At 47.1% G+C, this 18,246-nt stretch overlaps 1 protein-coding gene across 1 annotated transcript; it reads right to left on the bottom strand.

Annotated features, from left to right (window-relative positions):
* Positions 1–581: 581 nt before the first annotated feature.
* On the bottom strand, positions 582–17,184 carry F2R (coagulation factor II thrombin receptor). Its single transcript, XM_036410212.2, has 2 exons — positions 16,740–17,184; positions 582–2,449 (listed from the first exon to the last, which is right to left on the bottom strand). Exons 1-2 carry the CDS (start codon positions 16,825–16,827, stop codon positions 1,260–1,262), a joined length of 1,278 nt encoding a protein of 425 aa, XP_036266105.1. The 5' UTR covers positions 16,828–17,184; the 3' UTR covers positions 582–1,259.
* Positions 17,185–18,246: the final 1,062 nt, after the last annotated feature.

The following is an 18,246-nucleotide window of genomic DNA, read 5'->3' as shown; positions in this document are numbered from 1 at the left end:
CTGAGAATGGACCTTGCAGGGTAACTGCTGGAAGTGAACATGCCTTTTTTCTGTTCTTAAAAGGAGTGGGCAGAGAAGTGTTTCATATTCATTGTCTCCCAGGATAGCACATCTTATTCTGCCAATCTCTACCAAATTCAGTCATTCATAGCCAATCCCTGCGGGCACCCCAGGAGAGTGAATGTGGTGATTCTGATCCCTGGCTCCCTGGGTGACTCAACTGCAGGTGTCTGAGCCGACCCTGCCATGTATGGACATGTACTGCCTGAAGTCCTCTATCCGGGGCCAACCTCAGGTCACTAGTGGGGCCTATGCTCATTCTTGGTTTATATATGCAATGTTAACACATCAAAAATGCTACCCAGCCCTAGCCCATTTGGCTCAATGATAGAGCATCAGCCTGCAGACTGAAGAGTCCCAGGTTTGATTCCGGTCAAGAGCATGTACCTGGGTTGAGGGCTTGATTTCCAGTAGGAGGCGAGGAGGCAGCCAATGAATGATTCTCTTTCATCAATGATGCTTCTGTCTTTCTCTCCCTCTCTCTTCCTCCCCGAAATCAATAAAAACACATTATTAAAAAAAAAAAATGCTACCCATATCATGTTTATATAATTTAAAGAATTCAAACTTTGATGTTTAAAATGAAAAAAAAACACAACAACACAGAACTTTTTCTACACCTAGATAGCACTCTTCTCTCTTAATAACTTAAAGCTGTTGAACAATTTAAAAATAAAGTTATTTGTAAAAAGTCCAAACTATAGAGTACTTCACTATTGATGGACATCTTCAGATGCTCAGGGCTAACCTCCATCAACCTAGACCTTGCATATTAAATCAGAGAATCCGAGTTTATTTCCATAATCTCTGGGGGGGGGGTGGAGGGGAGAGGGAAAGAAGGTTTCAAAGTGTCTGGTCTATACTGCATTGCAAGCATGTGTATTATACATATATATATACACACACAAATATGTAAGTCACATGCATTTATGTAAGTCACCTAAATATTGAATATATCAAAAAGTAATATTCAGTTTTTATTGTAGCATTGGCTTGGAATAACATTTTCCTATTCATGTTACCCTTTTCTGTTACTAATAAATATATATATCCTTAATGGCCCTTTTAAGGAGGAGGCATGCAAATCACACATTTATTGTTTAAGAGAGTAAATACTTTCTTGGCAGGGACTGACAGAATCCTCAGGTTCTTTTTTTTTTTTTTAAATGTTCCTTGGTCACCCTCCAGCAGTGCCTTTCCTAGGTTAACAGCTTTTTGTAGATGCTGTTGTTCAGGTTGGTAGAGCAGGTGTCCACTTTACTCGCCATCAACTGGCCGCTGCTGCTACTGGGGTCAGAGCTCTCTTTGCAGCAGCAGATGCTGTAGAGGTACCTCTGGCACTCGGAGGAAGCGTAATAGTAAATCAAGGGGTCGATGCAACAGCTTATGCTGCTGACACAGACGCAGAGGAGGTAGGCGAAGTAGGCGGCCTCGCTGCTGGGGTCCCGGGAGAGGAACGCGTAGTGCAGAATCAGGAGGACGTTGGTGGGCCCGAAGCACACGATGAAGATGCAGAAAACAGCGGCGGACAGGAACAGAGCCCGCGTCTTCTTGCTCTGTGTGGCGACTGTGGAGGAGCTGAGGCACTGGATGATAGACACGTAGCAGCCTGTGGAGATGATCAACGGCACGAAGAAGAAGATGGCGGAGAAGGCCGAGAAGTAATATGCGTAGTAGCCTTCGAACAGGGTTATGTTGAGCACATCGTGGCAGGTGGTGATGTTGAGCCCGGGCACCCGGGTGGTTTGCTCCTTGAGGAGAAGGGGCACCACCCCGGCGACAGCCATGGCCCAGATGACCGCACATGTGAAGGCTGCCCTCCCCATGGTGCGCCAGGAGAGGGCCTGCATGGGGTACACCACAGCCAGGAACCGGTCGATGCTGATGACCGTCATGAGCATGATGGAGGCGTACATGTTACAGTAGAAGGCCGCGGTGACGAAGCGGCACATCTCGGACCCAAACTTCCAGTCGCTCCCGGAGAAGTAATAGCTGATCTTGAACGGCAGCACGGACACGAAGAGCACGTCCGCCGTGGCCAGGTGCAGCATGTACACCACGGCCGGCTTCTTGACCTTCATCTTCCCGATGAACACGGCGATGGCCATGATGTTCAGGGGAAGGCTGATCAGGCACACGCCCGTGTACACGGAGGGGACAAAGACAGTCAGCCAGGCGCTGGTCAGGTATCCCGAGGCATCCTCGGAGATGTACACCCGGGGTCGTTTCTGCAGAGGCCTGCTGTGGTTGGTGGAGTTCAAGCCGCCTTCGGTGAACCCACTGCCGCTTCTGTCCTCATAGTCGTCCACTGGGAAAGGTTCAAATACATCCTTGGAATTCCTGAGGTGAAATGACCGAGGGCCCCCAGTCGCATTGGCTGGTTTTAAATCTGAAAAAAATACATATTTTTAAATAAAAAAGTTTAAAAAAGAGAACGGATTAAAAAGGCTCAAGAGACAGAGAGTGCATTGCACCGTTGTTCTTTTGTTCTCTTAGGAGGAGGGTGGGTGGGATGCATGGATGGGCTGCAGACTTTACCAGAGAATTAACTAACTCAAAATACATTATGTTGTGACACAAGGAAACAACACTTTCAAAACTCTGCTCCTCAGAGGAACAGAGGTGAATGATACACTCTTCAAGCTCTGGCCGGAGAACCTGACATGAAGGGAAAGAGTGATTCCTATGCTATCGCAGCCGCCATCGACACAAACGAATCCTTTCCAGGCTCGATGACTTCCACCTCCACATGCTTTCACGTGTACGTTTTCTCCACTTAGCTTCTCCTTGGAGCCCATCCCTCCCTATGGGAAATTACATGGAACATTGAGGAGACTTCTTTTTTAAAAAATATATTTTATTGTGTTTTTTTTTTACAGAGAGGAAGGGAGAGAGATAGAGAGTTAGAAACATCGATGAGAGAGAGTCATCGATCAGCTGCCTCTTGCAAACCCCCTACTGGGGATATGCCCGCAACCAAGGTATATGCCCTTGACCGGAATCGAACCTGCGACCCTTCAGTCCCCAAGCCGACGCTCTATCCACTGAGCCAAACCGGTTTCGGCTTGAGGAGACTTCTTCAAGGTTAGGGAGTGACAGGCACATTCAGTGTAGGACCCAGGGCTCCGACTGCCATGACCAGCATCCATGTGACTGTAGTATTCCTCTACTATCTTTAGCTTGTTTACACAAGAGAATGCCCCAAATCTTTCATCATATCTGGGCCTGACCCACTGTCACTCGGGTTATCTTCTACTATAACCACAAGGAAGCCCTGTTATCTTCTTGTCTCCTTCCTCAGTAGGTCAGTGCAGTGGCAGACGGTCCAGGCTGATGGCCGATGGCCTTCCTTGGCTTAGTTCCAGAATGCTACGTGCACTGTGACAGACGCCAGGCCAAACAGGCTCTGGGAGGGTCAGCCAGAAGTCAAAATAAAGGCTCAGTTGCACGCTTCCGCCTTTTATAACTCTCTTCCACCAAAACCATCCATTTTAAATGTTCATCAAAGAAATGCAACTCTTAGCTGCTGGCGTTCAACCAGCTTTTCTTTCCAAGAAGCTTTGCTAAAATTCTGCCATTAAGGGGAGTCAGACAGAGAGCCTTTGTGGGTCTTGGGATGCTGAGGAGTGGGGAAAAGGGCCGGGTCTCCAACATTGGCAGTGTTCGCAGCAAAGACTAGATTTGCAGGTCACCTATTACTGATGTTAGAGAATTTAAAAATTGGTTTGAAATGGGATAAATATAGTGGATTTTCAAACTTTTGGTTTTATTTTTCTGTGGTGGAACCTTCCTGCAGGCAGAAACTTACACAAAGGCATAGTGCTATACGATAGTTCTGGCCCGGCCGGTGTGCCTCAGTGGTTGAGCATCGACCTATGAACCAGGAGGTCACAGTTTAATTCCCGGTCAAGTTACATGACCAGGTTGTGGGCTTGATCCCCAGTAGCGGGCATATAGGAGGCAGCCAATCAATGATTCTCACTCATCATTGATGTTTCTATCTCTATCTCCCTTTCCCTTCCTCTCTGAAAAAAAGAAAAGATAGTTCTGTGAGGTTCTACCAGGCCCAACCATCCCTTAGAATAAAATTACAAACCCCTTCCTTCCTGAAATCAATGACCTAAAGGTGTTGAGGTTCACAAGGTGGTGTTGGGGAGGGGAAAAATGAATGATATCAAAAGGATGACATCACTGGGTTTCTTGTTTTTACTGGTGTTTACTTGAGAGAAGATAAGTCAGAGACATAAAGGATGGCTAAGACTCAGATAGGAAGCCCACACAAGTCCTTCTACCCCGATGAACCAAAGGACGGAGTTCAGGGCAACCATGGAAAGGGAAAAGTGAGATGAGATTTCGAGGGAGGGGCAGCCCTAAATTCCAATGTAATTTCTGCCTTAGGCTTTGGGTGACTCTTGAATGAACCATGCATGCGTTGGAAAGATAAGAGAACTTAGGTGCTATTAAAGCTTTTTGTTCATGAGGAAGAGTCTGCAGTTTGAGTCCAAAGATATTGTCTGAAAAAGTTAAGCATCAAAATTCTTTGTGAGAATCAAACAAAATTCAGAGACTTTACAGTATGAATGTCTAGCACACAATCCAAAATCATTTGACATTTAAAAAAAAATCAGACTGTGTGACCCAGTCTTAAGAAAAAAAGATAATGAATGCAAACCAATCCCAAGATGACCCAAATGTTAAAATTGGCAGATAAGAATTTTAGAGGATGTATCGCAACTATGCTCAACAAAGTAAAGACAAATATTTCATTGGAATAAATGAAAAAATAGAAAATATCAGGAAATAAATGGTTGCCCTAGGCCCGTGACTGGCAAACTGGCAAACCACATGAGACTCTTTGGCCCCTTGAGTGTGGCTATTCCACAAATACCACGGCCTAAGCAAGTCTATTTTGAAGAAGTGGGATTAGAAGAAGTTTAAGTTTAAAAAGTTGGCTCTCAAAAGAAACTTCAATCGGTGTACTGTTGATATTTTGCTCTGTTGACAAATGAGTTTGCCGACCACTGCCCTAGCCGGTTTGGCTCAGTGGACTGAGTCGACCTGTGGACTGAAGGATCCCAGGTTCGATTCTGGCCAAGGCACATGCCCTGGTTGTGGGATCGATCCCTAGTAGGGGGTGTGCAGGAGGCAGCCGACCAATGATTCTCTCTCATCATTGATGTTTCTATTTCTCTCTCCCTCTCCCTTCCTCTCTGATAAAAAACATATATTTTATAATATATATATATATCGATATAAGTTATAATATATATATATTTTTTAAAGAAATTAATGAATGGAAATTCTAGAACCAGAAAAAAATACAGTAAATTGGCATATATTTCCAAAATAGAGATTAAAGTTAGAGTAGTACCAACCGAGAGATCGCAGCAGGACAGGGCCTGGCAGTAAGGGGTTGAGATCAAACTACCTCAGCAAGGTCACCAGGGGCCCCTGAGGGTGAAGGGGTGGCCTTGTGGAGCTCTGTCACTGGGAAAGGGCTAATGTCTCTAGTAAGGAGCCTCTGAATACACGTTGGGAAAGGGCTAATGTCTCTAGTGAGGAGCCTTTGAATACACGTATGTCTAGATTAATCCTCAAGGGTAAGAAACTGGTCCTATTCATCTCCGATTCTCCGGCACCAGGTACGCGGGAAGTGCTCCTTGCATTGGTTTTTAAGTACAGATTTGCATTCTCATATTGTCTCTTTCCGGAGTCACTTACCCCTTCTGAACTCAGTCTCAGAGCCATTAAATGATTCTAATACCTGTCTGGTCTACAAATATGAACATGCATTCACTTTGCAAACTATAAAAATTAATCAATGTAAGAAATTATTATCTTGCCCCACTCACTTTGATGTAGCTTGCTTTTGGATTCCCTCTCAATTATCTTACATTAAAATGGCATCTAGGTTGCTCTTCTCTCCTATTTAGAAATGTTCTGGGGTGTTTTTTTTTCCAGTATGATAGGGATGTGAACAGGTTATAAAGTGCATAGTCCCAGCATTCAGAGCCGTAAATCAAATTTCAAATTCACAGCCTTTTCTAGAAGTATCACTTTCTTCCCTCGGCGATACACCTACCCTATTCTGTGTGCTTCCTGACCCAGTCTCACGGAGGTCTGACACGGGCACTGACAGCCCCCGGGGAATGGGGAATGGGAGGCTGCCCTCAAGGTCAAAACAAATGTGTGGGAACTGAAAGAAAAGAATAAATGGATGTTGGCATTTTAGTACCACTAGGATTATGTGTCCTTAAAAATGCTGACCCAGAGGAACTGTAAAATAACACAGATCTCCTCTGCAGTTTTGGGAACCTGGCCAGGTTAAGGACTTGTATCATGTGTGCAGGGTAAAAAAGTACATGCATGCATAATCACACACACACACACACACACACACACACACACACAAATACACACACATGAATCAAGACACTACCTAGAGGAGTGATAACTAAGCTTCTTGGATACTATCACTTGGTCTGAAAATAAAACTATTAGGCTTTACTCTATATTTAGTACTTTGGCAATGAGTATTTGTTTAAAAAAAAAAACAAAAAAAAAACTCCTCCCCGTGGCTAGGCCAGCTTGGGCTCTAAGGTGTTTCTGACGAAATCACTAATAACCACTGAAACATGAAATTGCTGGGCTGGAGCCCATTCAGAATGCAGAATCTGTTGATTAAATATTATTGCCCAAGTGTCACCTTTTCTTGACATTATAGGTTTGATATTCTGAAAGCTCTTTAGAATTAAAGAATGTCAGCAAACTTTTTTGCTTAAGTATGTACCAGCATTAAAAAAAAAAAAAAAAAAAAAAAAAAAAGGCCAGCTCTCCCGCCCCACCTTCTCCCCTCACAGGGTGTGTTACCTTTTCCTTTTTCTTCCTAAGCTCCAAGGGCCCTTCTTTTGCCTCTGTAACTTGATTCCTAAGCCCATAAACAACTGGCTCACTTACCCTACTTCTGTGACTTTGGAAATAAACTTTCTCTTAAAAAACAAAACAAAAGCAGAACAAAACCAATTCCAGGTGACTAGATTTATCCAACTAGCTCAAGGCCCTTAGGCTGAAATTGAAGTTTGGGTAACTCGCTTTTCCTCCGGACCCAGCACAGCCTACAGGTCAAGAAGAAAGTGCCTGTCTGCACGCCAAAAGCTCTTGTAACTCTTCGGTGCTTTTCTTCTTAAGCTAAGGTTTCCCACAAAAAGCAGCCACGTCCTAAAATCAATTCCCATACTTCTTGCTAAATTGCACTTCATTTAGCTTTCTCTAAATGACCCTAGAGTCATTTTGTTACTGAATGTAGCACATTGCTATGCGTTTTCTGACTTGGACGAGATCTGGCCTAGCAGCAGAGTGGTAACGAGATGCTCTTTCAGGTCCCAGGAATTCACACCATGCTAGCCTCCAGGGTTCTGACACAGAGCTCTGCCTGGTGGGCTTTCTGGGAATTAACAAAGCACAAGTTCCAGGACCTTGTACCCTGTGCTTTTCCACAAGTGAATCAACACCACAAGCTAAAGAGAAGTAAAACAGAGGACGATGGAAAAAATCAAAGAAGCTCCATTGGGGGAAGGTCCCTGCACACATGGAAGTCCTTAATCTGGCTAGGTTCCCACGATAGCTCCACTGAGGGAAAACAGTGGCATTGTTGGAATGCCACACAGCCTCAACTACAAACACACGCCATTTTTCATTAATGACCAGTGCTCCTTAAAGAAATGGTTGGTCCCAGTTCTGGAGTAGGAAATATACAAGATGAGCCTTCAACATCCTCAACAAATATTAGGATCAGGTCAGAAAGACTCTCGAGTCAATCTGACTGGACTCTCACCGGCCAAGGTGCGACAATCAACCATCCAAAGAATAATGGCGGAAATGCATGGAAACATTTGAAACATGAAATATTTCAGGGAAACCAAATAGTCAGTAAAAGTTCTTCTTTATAAAATAATTCTAGTTCATAAACACAGACGCAATAACAGATTTAGAAAAGCATCATTTTGAAGCTCTTAGTGTAATAATGAATTTAGCTCAGCAATCATCAGTGCTTGCTAAAACTGTTAGGTGACAGGGTGAAGAACTTTTGGTTGGTTCAGGCTGACAATATCGAATCCACTGAGTAATGTTAGGATCTAAAAAAAAAAGGGAGAGAGGACTCTGGAGGTGATGTAATAGGAAGTACAGAGCACCACTGCTGAGGTAGGCTTGCATAAACCAGACCTGCATTTGATTAGTTTTTAAATGCACCTACCACACTAAAAAAAAAGTGCAGGGGACATATGAGCCTAGTAAGCAATCCTACAAGATGCAGCTGGCCAGATCCAGCATGTAGGAGTCCAAAAGACATGACCCAGTTATTTGACAAATAAACAGCAATAAAAAAAGGAGGAGAGGGGAAACTTACAGATTAAAATATTTCAGGGATGCATCAACCAAGTGCAGTAGAAGGCCTTGTTGGATCCTGATTTAAATAAACCAACTGTAAAGAAGGTATTTATGAGATAATCAGTGAAATTTGAACATTGGCTGAACAGTAGATGATATTAGGAAATTGTTCAGTTTTGTAGGTGTTATAATAGTACTGTAGTGATGTGAAAAAAGGAGGTAATATCTCTAAGAATATATACTGATATATTTATAGATGAAATGATATAATGTCTGGCATTTGCTTTAAAAATCGTCCAGTTTGTGGAGAAGAAAAGCAAGAGTATAAACCCGTGGTCAACAAACTGTGGCTCTCGAGCCACATGCGACTCTTTGGCCCCTTGAATGTGGCTCTTCCACAAAATACCACTGCCTGGGCGAGTCTATTTTGAACAAGTGGTGTTAGAAGAAGTTTAAGTTTAAAAAAAGTTGGCTCTCAAAAGAAATTTCAATCATTGTACTGTTGATATTTGGCTCTGTTGACTAATGAGTTTGCCGACCACTGATATGAACGTTAATTATATTGTTTATTTTTGGGCATCTTTGAAAATTTAATAATAAAAAGTACATATAAAACCCAAACTTCTTTTTGTGTGTGCATATTTACTTGCCACTGGAATCTAAGGACAAGGGTTTTTTCTTTCGTTTTCCTTTTGTTTTAAAGGGGGAGAAGTTCTTGAACATTTGTGTGAACAGTTTTACATTTAGAGAATTTGATACCAACTCCTAAGGCTTCTCTTGGCATACGGAGGAATTGGTGTCTGAAAAAACACTTAATATGTGTTGAGCGCCTACTATGTGCCTGGCACTTCACTCACCACATGGAATGCTAACATTGTTACATAAGCATTATAACCCTCACTGGGTGGGCAGCATGGAGGCAGAGAAAGGCTGAGTATATCATCCAAAGTTACAGCTGGTAAATGGAGGAGCCAGGATTTTAACGTAGATCTGCCTGGCTCCAAAGCTCATCCCTTTGATCCACACCACACTGCCCAGTCTCTTTAAAAAACAAACAAACAAATAAACAAACAGCTTGTGAATTCAGGACCTCCTCCTGAAAGAGCACTATTTTCTTTTTAAAGCATTTTACCCAACAAATGAACCTGCCCATCCTTTTAACAACAGGGAGTACACGGCCATGTGAATGTAACTTAAGTCAATGGTGCCTACAGCTGTTGCTGGAGAATTAGGAGTCCTCTTAACCCTGGCTGCCCACCGACCGCATACCAACAGCCCAGCCCTCACAGGCAGGGCAGATGTGGTAGAGAGACAGTCAAGAACAAAACAGAAAAACAAATCTTTAAAATATTGCTCGAGATGGGGTAGAAGCAAGAGCACTTGAAAACAAAAAAGGGAACAAAAATCTCAGCTGCGGAAAAGGCAGAATTAAAAGTTGGTGAACACTGGCTGCGGAGTTAAGAGGTTGCCAGTATCAGAGGTTGTGCCCTTCCCATCCCACACCCCACTCAGCTGGAAGCCCAGGAAAGCAAACCTAGGAGGAAGCTGGGAGAGGGGGGTTACAGGGAAGTGCAAAGTAAAGACAAAGGGAAAATGTAAATGCCATTGTACCCAAGGCCAGAGGGGGGTGCAAAGACGACAGAGGGGAAGTGTGGGGGGCCCTCGCCCGGAGCCTCCTGGAGGCCAGGGCCTGACACATGGGGCCAAGGCGCAATCTGGCCTCTCCGGAACCACTCGGATTCCCCCGGGGTCCACACTGCAGGTCCTGAGCTGCTCAGTGTCCTGGGAGCGTGCTCTCAGCTCTCCAAAACCTCAGGTTAAAATGAAAACGAATTTACAGTAAACGCTGGTCATATCACCATTTTCTCCTGATACCGAGCTGTTTCCATCTTCAACCCCACCCAATCCTACTGCCGCTTGTAAACCTAAACTCAAGCAAATTAGGTTCTAGAAATGATAGAAACAATCATTAACAACACTTCCTGGAAGAGAGAACTTTTCTCTCAAAGCAAACAAAGCCTTCCACTCTGCTAACTGGGGACAATTCACTGTCCATGCTGCGCTAGGTTTAAAAAAAATGGTAGAGTCCTAGCCAGTTTGGCTCAGTGGATAGAGCTTCGGCCTTCAGACTGAAGGGTCTTGGATTCTGGTCGAGGGCTCAGACCTTGGTTGCAGGCTCAGTCCCAGGCCCTGGTTGGGGAGCGAGTGGGAGGCAGCCAATTGATGTGCTTCTTTCATATCAATGTTTCCCTCCCTCCCTTCTACTCTCTCTAAAAAAAAAAAAAAAAAAAAAAAAAAAAAATCAATGAAAAAGTATCCTTGGGTTTAGATTAATAAAAACAGGAAAAAAAAAGATGGTAAAAACTTCACAGTGGTTATGAAATCAATTTACAGGGTTGTAACAAGCATTTTAAAAAATAGAACAGTGTGTGCCCTAACGGCTTGGCTCAGTGGATAGAGCGTTGGCCTGCAGACTCAAGGGTACCAGGTTCAAGTCCGGTTAAGGGCATGTGCCTTGGTTGTGGGCACATACCCAGTAGGGAGTGTGCAGGAGGCAGCTGATTGATGTTTCTAACTCTCTATCCCTCTCCCTTCCTCTCTGTAAAAAAACAATAAAACATATTTTTTAAAAAATAGAACAGTGTAGGAAATATCGGGTTGCACAGCATGTGGTCAAGTTGAGCATTTTTGGTAAAATTTTTGTTTCCTATCTGTATATACACTATGATTGTCCATGCATGTTTATTGAACACACACACACACACACACACACACACACACAGCTATTGTGTTGCAACAAAAAGTGTATTTCTTATAGTTCTTACTGGTGGTTAGCAAAAAAAGTAAATACTGGAAAACACTCCTCTATAATAATTTAATATCTGCCTTCTAATTCATCACAAACTTAAAATATAGATTATGCAGTGTCTAAATAAATGTCCTAAAGCTAAATAAATTTGTGTTCAAGTGCAAGTTGCAGATTATTCCTGTTATTTAAAAAGGCAGGTTCTTTGGAAAGCAAATAAAGAATGTGCAAAGGCCTGTGATGACTTTGTGGTAAACTTCATTGGGAGCCGGGATGGAGGGGAAGGAGGTTAACTTCAGTGGGTTTCTCCACCTGCATCAAAAGGCCAATGGGAGAAGGTGTTTGGGGATCCAGAAATAACAACCTGAGCCGACAGAGACAGTTGTGTACTCTGCAGGTCTGAGACCAGGCGTAGGGAATGTCCGGCCCCCGGGCCGTAGAAGGCCCAAGAAATCATTTGGTCTGGCCCTGCTAAGGCATTAGGGGTGAGTTAATTAAACGCCTGACCAAAAAAGTGGGTTAATTTTTAAGTCGATAATTTTGTAGGGCCCATAAATGATGTTGTAAATATCTAAATGGCACTTGGCAGAAAAAAGGTTCCCCAGCCCTGGTAGGCCTAAGAAAAGAGGGCAAAAGGCAGAATGAAAGAAACCACAAATAGGAAAAACAGAACCAAACCAAACCAAACCAAACCAAACCATAAAGCTCTGAATGTTAAAACTGCCGTCTCCTCAATCCCAGCATCATGGTCAAAAATAAACGAAGGCCGTGGTTCCTAATGACTCTTGTAGGAGTTTGTGTGAGTGTCCAGGAGCTGAGGGGGAGCCCAGGCTCTCAGGAAAACTAGTGAAAGGGCAGTTCCCCAGACACAAAAGGCCATGCTCTGTAGGAATCCATTTATATGAAACATGGAGCGGAGGGAAAACCCTTGGGGATAAACAGCAAACGGGTGGTTGCTAGGGAGAGAGATGGGTTCAGGGTTTTTCCTTTTGGGGTGATGAAAACGGTTTGGAACTAGACGGAGGTGACAGTTGCATAACATTGCAAATGCATAACCACCACAAAATTGTATACTTAAAAATGGTTAATTTTATGCTTTGCAAATTTTACCTCGATTTAAAGAAGAAAGAAAAAGAGAAAGAGAGAAAATTTCAAGAGGGGGAAAGGATGTGTGTCCAACATGAGGAGCAGGAAGATTAGGAACACAAGGTGCTGGTGACTCCATTGTCTCCATGGAACTCCAGCTCCAGGCTCCACTGAGTTCCAGTCTGTGAGGGTGACAAGGGATGAGCTGACTGAGGGAGGAGGGGGAGGGGCACAGGGAAGGAGACTGGACAGAAGCACTTTGGAAAGGAGCAGATTCAGAGCTGCTGAAAAGCTGTCAGTTAGGGTCACAGCACACTGGTCCTTTTATTTATTATATATATAATATCAATGATGAGAATCATTGATAGGCTGCCTCCTGCACACCCCCTACTGGAGATTGAGCCTGCAACCCGGGCATATGCCCTTGACTAGAATCAAACCTAAGACCCTTCAGTCCAGAGGCCTATGCTCTATCCACTGAGCCACACCGGCTAGGGCCACACCGCTCCTTTTAGACGTAAAAAACTGAGAAATGCTGAGTTAGAAAGATGGAGGGGTAGAACGGTAGCCAGCAGAGACAACGTGAGAATATTCCTGACAAAGGGATAGGAATGCCTCAAAAATGCCCTTACACCAAGGAAGAGTGGACAACTTAGGAGAGAACCTACTGTTTTAGTATGTTCTATAAAAATAGAGCCAAAACCACCCAGGAGTGAATGAATGAACATGGGGGATAAGGAAGGAAAAAAGGGAGAGAGGGAAGGAAGAATTTAGATAAATATTAGAGAATTACTTGCTGGTTAATGAGAAATTTGACTTTCAGAGGTTTCTGGTCTACTTTAAGCAGAATCGCTATCGATTTCTGTGTCCTTTTTTCCTTTTCCTTTTTCTTTTTATAGAGGGGTTGGGGGGAGAGGGAGAGGGAGAAAGAACCAGTGACCCTTTGGTGCATTAACCAACTGAACTACACTGGCCAGGGCCAGTTTTGTGTCTTTTGTTGGGGCTTAAGACCACAATCTCTCAGTAACAGTCAATTAATTAGTATATTCATGCTAGGGATCCATTTGTAGCCTGTTTGTCATCTATTTTTTTCTTTTTAAGTCAAATGGCAGGACACCGCAGTCCGAGCATAAATGTTTACTAAACACCTCCATGTGCTAGGCCTGGTCAGCAGGGCACAGTCTTTGCCTTCTAGGGGGACTGGGGAGCACAGTGGAGTTGCTTCTCTATTGGAAGAGGGGCTTCTGGTCTGAAAAGCTCTCTCCATAGGGGGTGGTAGAGAAAGCTTGCGTTTAAGAGAGGCCTGAGGTCAAATCCCAGTTCTCTTTCTAACTGAACTTGTGACCTAACCGTTCTGGGTCTCAGTTTCTTTACCTGTAGAACGGGAATGACACTGATCCAAAGGGTTGTTATGAGGAATAAATAAGATAGGATATGTAATGTACACCTAAGCACAGGTTCGCTGAAATGCGTTCTTGATATAAGGTAGCTGTTTTAAATTAATGTGAAGATGAGGCATTCTGGCCAGAGAGAGTGGCAGGCAAGCAGAAGCCTTAGAAAGCGCAGCACAGAGAGCACCTGGGAAGGCACATGGGCATTTCCTGGAAACACGCTTGGCCAAAAGGCTGGAGTGTTGTCATTGACCTTCAGCCCAGGTGCCAGGGGGTGGGTTTTATTTAAATCCAGGCAAGCACCAGGAATGAATACCACCCAGGCCCACCCCAGAATGCCCATAATCTCCTTTGCCTTGACTTTTAGTATAACTTCCTGTTTGTTGTATAAAATAAACACATCGTATTGGCTCAGCTCAGAGTCCACATCCCTGTCAGAAGATAGTGATCTCACCGGGCCCCAGCTCTTTCCTTCTATCGCTGTGTCTGTCTCTTTCTTTCATTTTCTCAACCTTCAGCTGCCCCTACTCTGCAACCGGATTGTTCTCTAGCCATGCTGGACGTGAAAAGGAGAAAAATTGCCTCAGCATAGCTCCTGGGGAAGGAACTAGAAAGAGGGCTGGATGAAGTGCAGGGAATATCACAGGTATGTCATAGGAGAGGATCTGTAGTAAGGCTGGGCAGAGGCGGGGGCCCATCTTGCAAGGGGAGGGAGCCTCACTCTGGGCTAAGAAATTTGGTTTGACCCTGTGGGCAGGAGGGCAGCAAGTGGATGCTCCCACCCAATCCCCTCTGCAACAGTCACCATGAGTCATTCTTGAACCTTTCTACCCTTGAGGCCCTTATAAAATTTACAAACAGCACCTCTTGGACACTGGTCCTCGCTGATGAAGGCAAGTCATCTCGCCTAAATGGTCTGGACTAAGGAATGTAAACTGGTTGGTTATGAACGTAAGTATTTCTAACTATCTGCTGAGTGAACATGTGTCCCAGGCTCCATGGGGATAAGTGGCAGTTCATGATCTTAGCCAGGGAGAGGACTGGCCCTCAGTGACAGTGCAGGAAATGTCCAAAGGACTGGGGACAGAAAGTGGGACAGTGGTTCCTCAAGGCTCAAACTGGTGCACAAAGCCAGCGGGGGTGGGGTTGTGAGGGTTTGTGGGGGGAGGGTTCTGGTTGTGGGGGGTTGCCGGGAGAGGGTTCTAAGGCTGGGGTCTCACAGAGCTCCTAAGACAGGTATTGTTTAGAATTGCCAACGTACAGAGGATAAAAGGCAGACCTTTAGTGATTCCAAACTCTCTCAAGTCAAGGCCCCACTTACTGCCTGCGCCCAGGGCCCCGTCTTCCATTTGGAATTTCCGTATACTGTCTCTGAGCCTTCGTTTCAAAACTGGCAAATGGGATAAACTCCCCCCTAACGATGCACGTTGAGAAGGCAAAATGAGATAATTTGAAGTAAAAATGCCTCCTGGCCCGGGGTGTGACACAGAATATGGTCCTTCACATGTGTTCCTCTTCTTCTGTCATCCTCCTTTCTTCTTTTCCTCCCCAAATTGGTTCCAGATCCATAACTCAGCCAGTGTTGGTTTGGTTATCTTTCTGTCTACATCAGCCCCTGGCGTCTTATTAGCATGGCCATCTGAGGTGATGAGAAAGCAAGAGGCATGGCAGAAACATGCCTCACCTTCACTCCCTAACGGGCCAAACGTCTCCCATCCTAAGGAAAGGTGACGAGAGCCTGTCCCCAAATAAAATGACTAAAGAGCTATCTGGCATCACAATCAGCATGCACAATTTTCCAGCTCTCACTGTTTCCCCAAACACTCCAAGAGATCATGCTCATGCTATCCGCAGGTAGCCGGCCAGTTGCTGGGCTCCTATCTGGGACTCTGACTTTTCCTAAAAGCATCACCTCAATTTTACTCTGAGCAAAGACGGAGCGCGGAGAAAAAATGCTGTCACCTCTTCATCTTGATGCCTCTGCACTGTTTCTATTGTGGAAACAATGAGTGCACACTCTTTCACAGATAAGCAAACCAGCTAGAATTTGTTTGTGCATGAAGAAAAGTGGCTAAAGGCTTACAAAGCACTATTATTACAAAGACATTACAACATCTTTTCTTCTTTTCACTTTGTAACTAGTGTCTTTACAGACTACAGACAACTTCTCTGCCCTGCTTTTTTAGGGGGAAGAGGTTGGAAAATACTTTATTTGGTCAAGTGGCCAGATACTTAAAAACACACTCCTCCTGGTAAATGTATTCTAGTATGCAACCTCCACCCTGAGCAGACCAGAAGCCGAAATACTGAGATTCCACGGTGTCTGGCAGAGCCGAGTTTTGATCTCTTTTCTCCACTCCCCCGGGGACTAGTCACAAACCAGCCCACCTGGACACGGGCTGCATTAGCGCACGCGCTAACGCAGCCCGTGTCCAGGTGGGCTGGTTTGTGACTAGTCCAGGGGCTGCTGGCACTGACTTATTACTAAACGTGCCAAGCTTTCCTCCACACCATTTCCCTCACCTGTGAAACGTTCAAGAAAAACAATCCCAACACAACTAAACGTCAGCGGAGGCGGGTCTCCTCCACTTTATACTGAAAAGGCCAGAGCGTTTATTGGGGCCACGGGAGACTTTCTTTTGGGTGTGGTCCTGGGAGCAACACTGACCACAAATGCAATGCAGCCGATCCGGCCCCCTGCGCCCCCGTACCCAGCGCCCAGCTCGCAGGCCGGTGCGCCCTCCAGAACCCGGCGCCCAGGGGCTTCCGCTGAGCCCGCACACCCCGCCCGGATAAGACGGGGGAGAATCTGGACCTCAGCCCAAACGCCTGCCTGGCTTCTGAAGGAAACTGAGGCTGAGGGTGCCGTGGGGACACCCCCCCCTAGGAGATGGCGCCACCAGTACCCACTTGGTCTCCCGGCTGCTTCCCGCCGCCCGCCCGCCCCAGGAGGTCCCGGGCTGCGTGGCCCGAGGCGGCAGGAGGACCCCCCCTCCCCCAGCTCTCACCTGGCTTGCGGCCTGGGGCGCGGGCGGACAGCAGGGGCCCGCACAGGCTCAGCCCCGCCGCCACGAGCAGCAGCCACCGCGGCCCCATTGTCCGGGCTCAGCGCACCGCGCGGCGCTCCGGGGCCAGTGCCGCCTCCCGGAGGCTCGAGCTCCGCACGCTCCCTCCTCCCGCCCGGGCCCGCGGCGGAGGTGCGGGCGGCCGGCAGGACGCTCCCCGCGGTGAGAAGAGGAGGCTCGGCGTCGCCCCGCTGCTCGATCGGCGGCCGGTGCGCGGCTCTAAGAGGGCGCGGGGCGCGGAGGGGCGGGGCGCGGGCGCCGAGCTGCGCGAGCGGGAAGGGCGCCCCCCGGCGCCCAGTGCGCGCCTCGACGTGGCCGTCGGACCCCGCTTCTCACGGGTCCGCTCAGCAGAGGCTCCGCCGCCTTTGGGGCTGGACGACCCCAGCCCGATCGCGCCCGCCCCCTGCCCCAAGCCCCGCCCAGCGGCGCAGGCAGCCGGGTCTTCCCCGCCCTCCCGCCTGGGCTGCCTGCCGGCCACGGTCCGACGTGGGGAACCAAACCAGACATCTTTTCCTCTGGGAGCCTTTGACTCGCGGAAAATCAGTGACTCAGTCTGGCGGGGCCTTGGAAGTGGGCCCCGCGGCCCGGGCGGCTGCCCTTGGGTCTCCCCGGATCCTCCGGGGAGCAGAGCCGTGCGCTCCCGAGGTGTCCGGAGGGCGCCCCTGGGCGCTGCCCCTTCGGCCCGCGCAGAGCGCCGGACCCCGGGCCGAGCGCCGCGGCCCGTTTGAAACTTCTCCATCTAATTGACAATCTGAAAGGGACTCACGTTTTTGTAATTTAGGAATAGCGGATTTAAGCCAGGGTTTATACTGGCGTGACAAAGCTTGCCCCCAGGGTTCGGTGAAGTACCGTTTCATACGCAGAGCACTTACTTCCCGGGCGCCGGGACGGAGAGGGCACCTCCGCTCCCTCCACTCGCAGGGCAGAGACTTCGGCCCCCGAGCCCCGTTAGAAGCACCTGCGCAGCCTTTCCCGGGCGAAGAGCCGGCCTGACTCCCCTGTTCCGCCCCCCCCCGCTCCCCCGCCCCCGGCCTGCGAGAAGGATGCCCAGAGGACGAAGGGTCCATTTTCCAGGACCATGTGTCATGGATTTAATAGAATTGCGCCCATTTCAGGTCACAGGGCAGGGACTCCCCGCTGCCCTCTGAGGCCCGTGGAGGACGTCGGGGGCCCAGGCCCGCGGGGAGGAGCCGCTGCTTGCTTTGCTTAGAGAGCGTCTCTGGTGAGCAGCTCCGACCGCAGCGGCGGGAAGTGGGTCCCTCCACCCGTCGCTTCTTGGGAAAGTTCACAGCAGCCCTTCTCCTCGCAGATGTGCGTGCGAGTGTGTTCTGCACCCCGTGGCTGATAAACTGCACTGTGTCACTGATCAGATTTCTAAGCGTTTTTATAAAGGGAATTTCCCACGGAGAGTGTCATTCCCCACTTGCCCTGACACGGAAACCAGTGAAGA

This window comes from Pipistrellus kuhlii, unplaced genomic scaffold (assembly GCF_014108245.1).
Source record: "Pipistrellus kuhlii isolate mPipKuh1 unplaced genomic scaffold, mPipKuh1.p scaffold_m20_p_4, whole genome shotgun sequence".
NCBI lineage: Eukaryota > Metazoa > Chordata > Mammalia > Chiroptera > Vespertilionidae > Pipistrellus > Pipistrellus kuhlii.
This window is presented reverse-complemented; position numbering and strand designations above follow the sequence as displayed.

Excerpts from the sequence above, each read along its gene's own strand:
- F2R (XM_036410212.2), bottom strand. The coding sequence starts at position 16,827 with ATGGGGCCGCGGTGGCTGCTGCTCGTGGCGGCGGGGCTGAGCCTGTGC. Across the intron at positions 2,450-16,739 it reads CGCCCCAGGCCGCAAGCCAG|ATTTAAAACCAGCCAATGCG; the intron begins GTGAGAGCTGGG and ends TATTTTTTTCAG.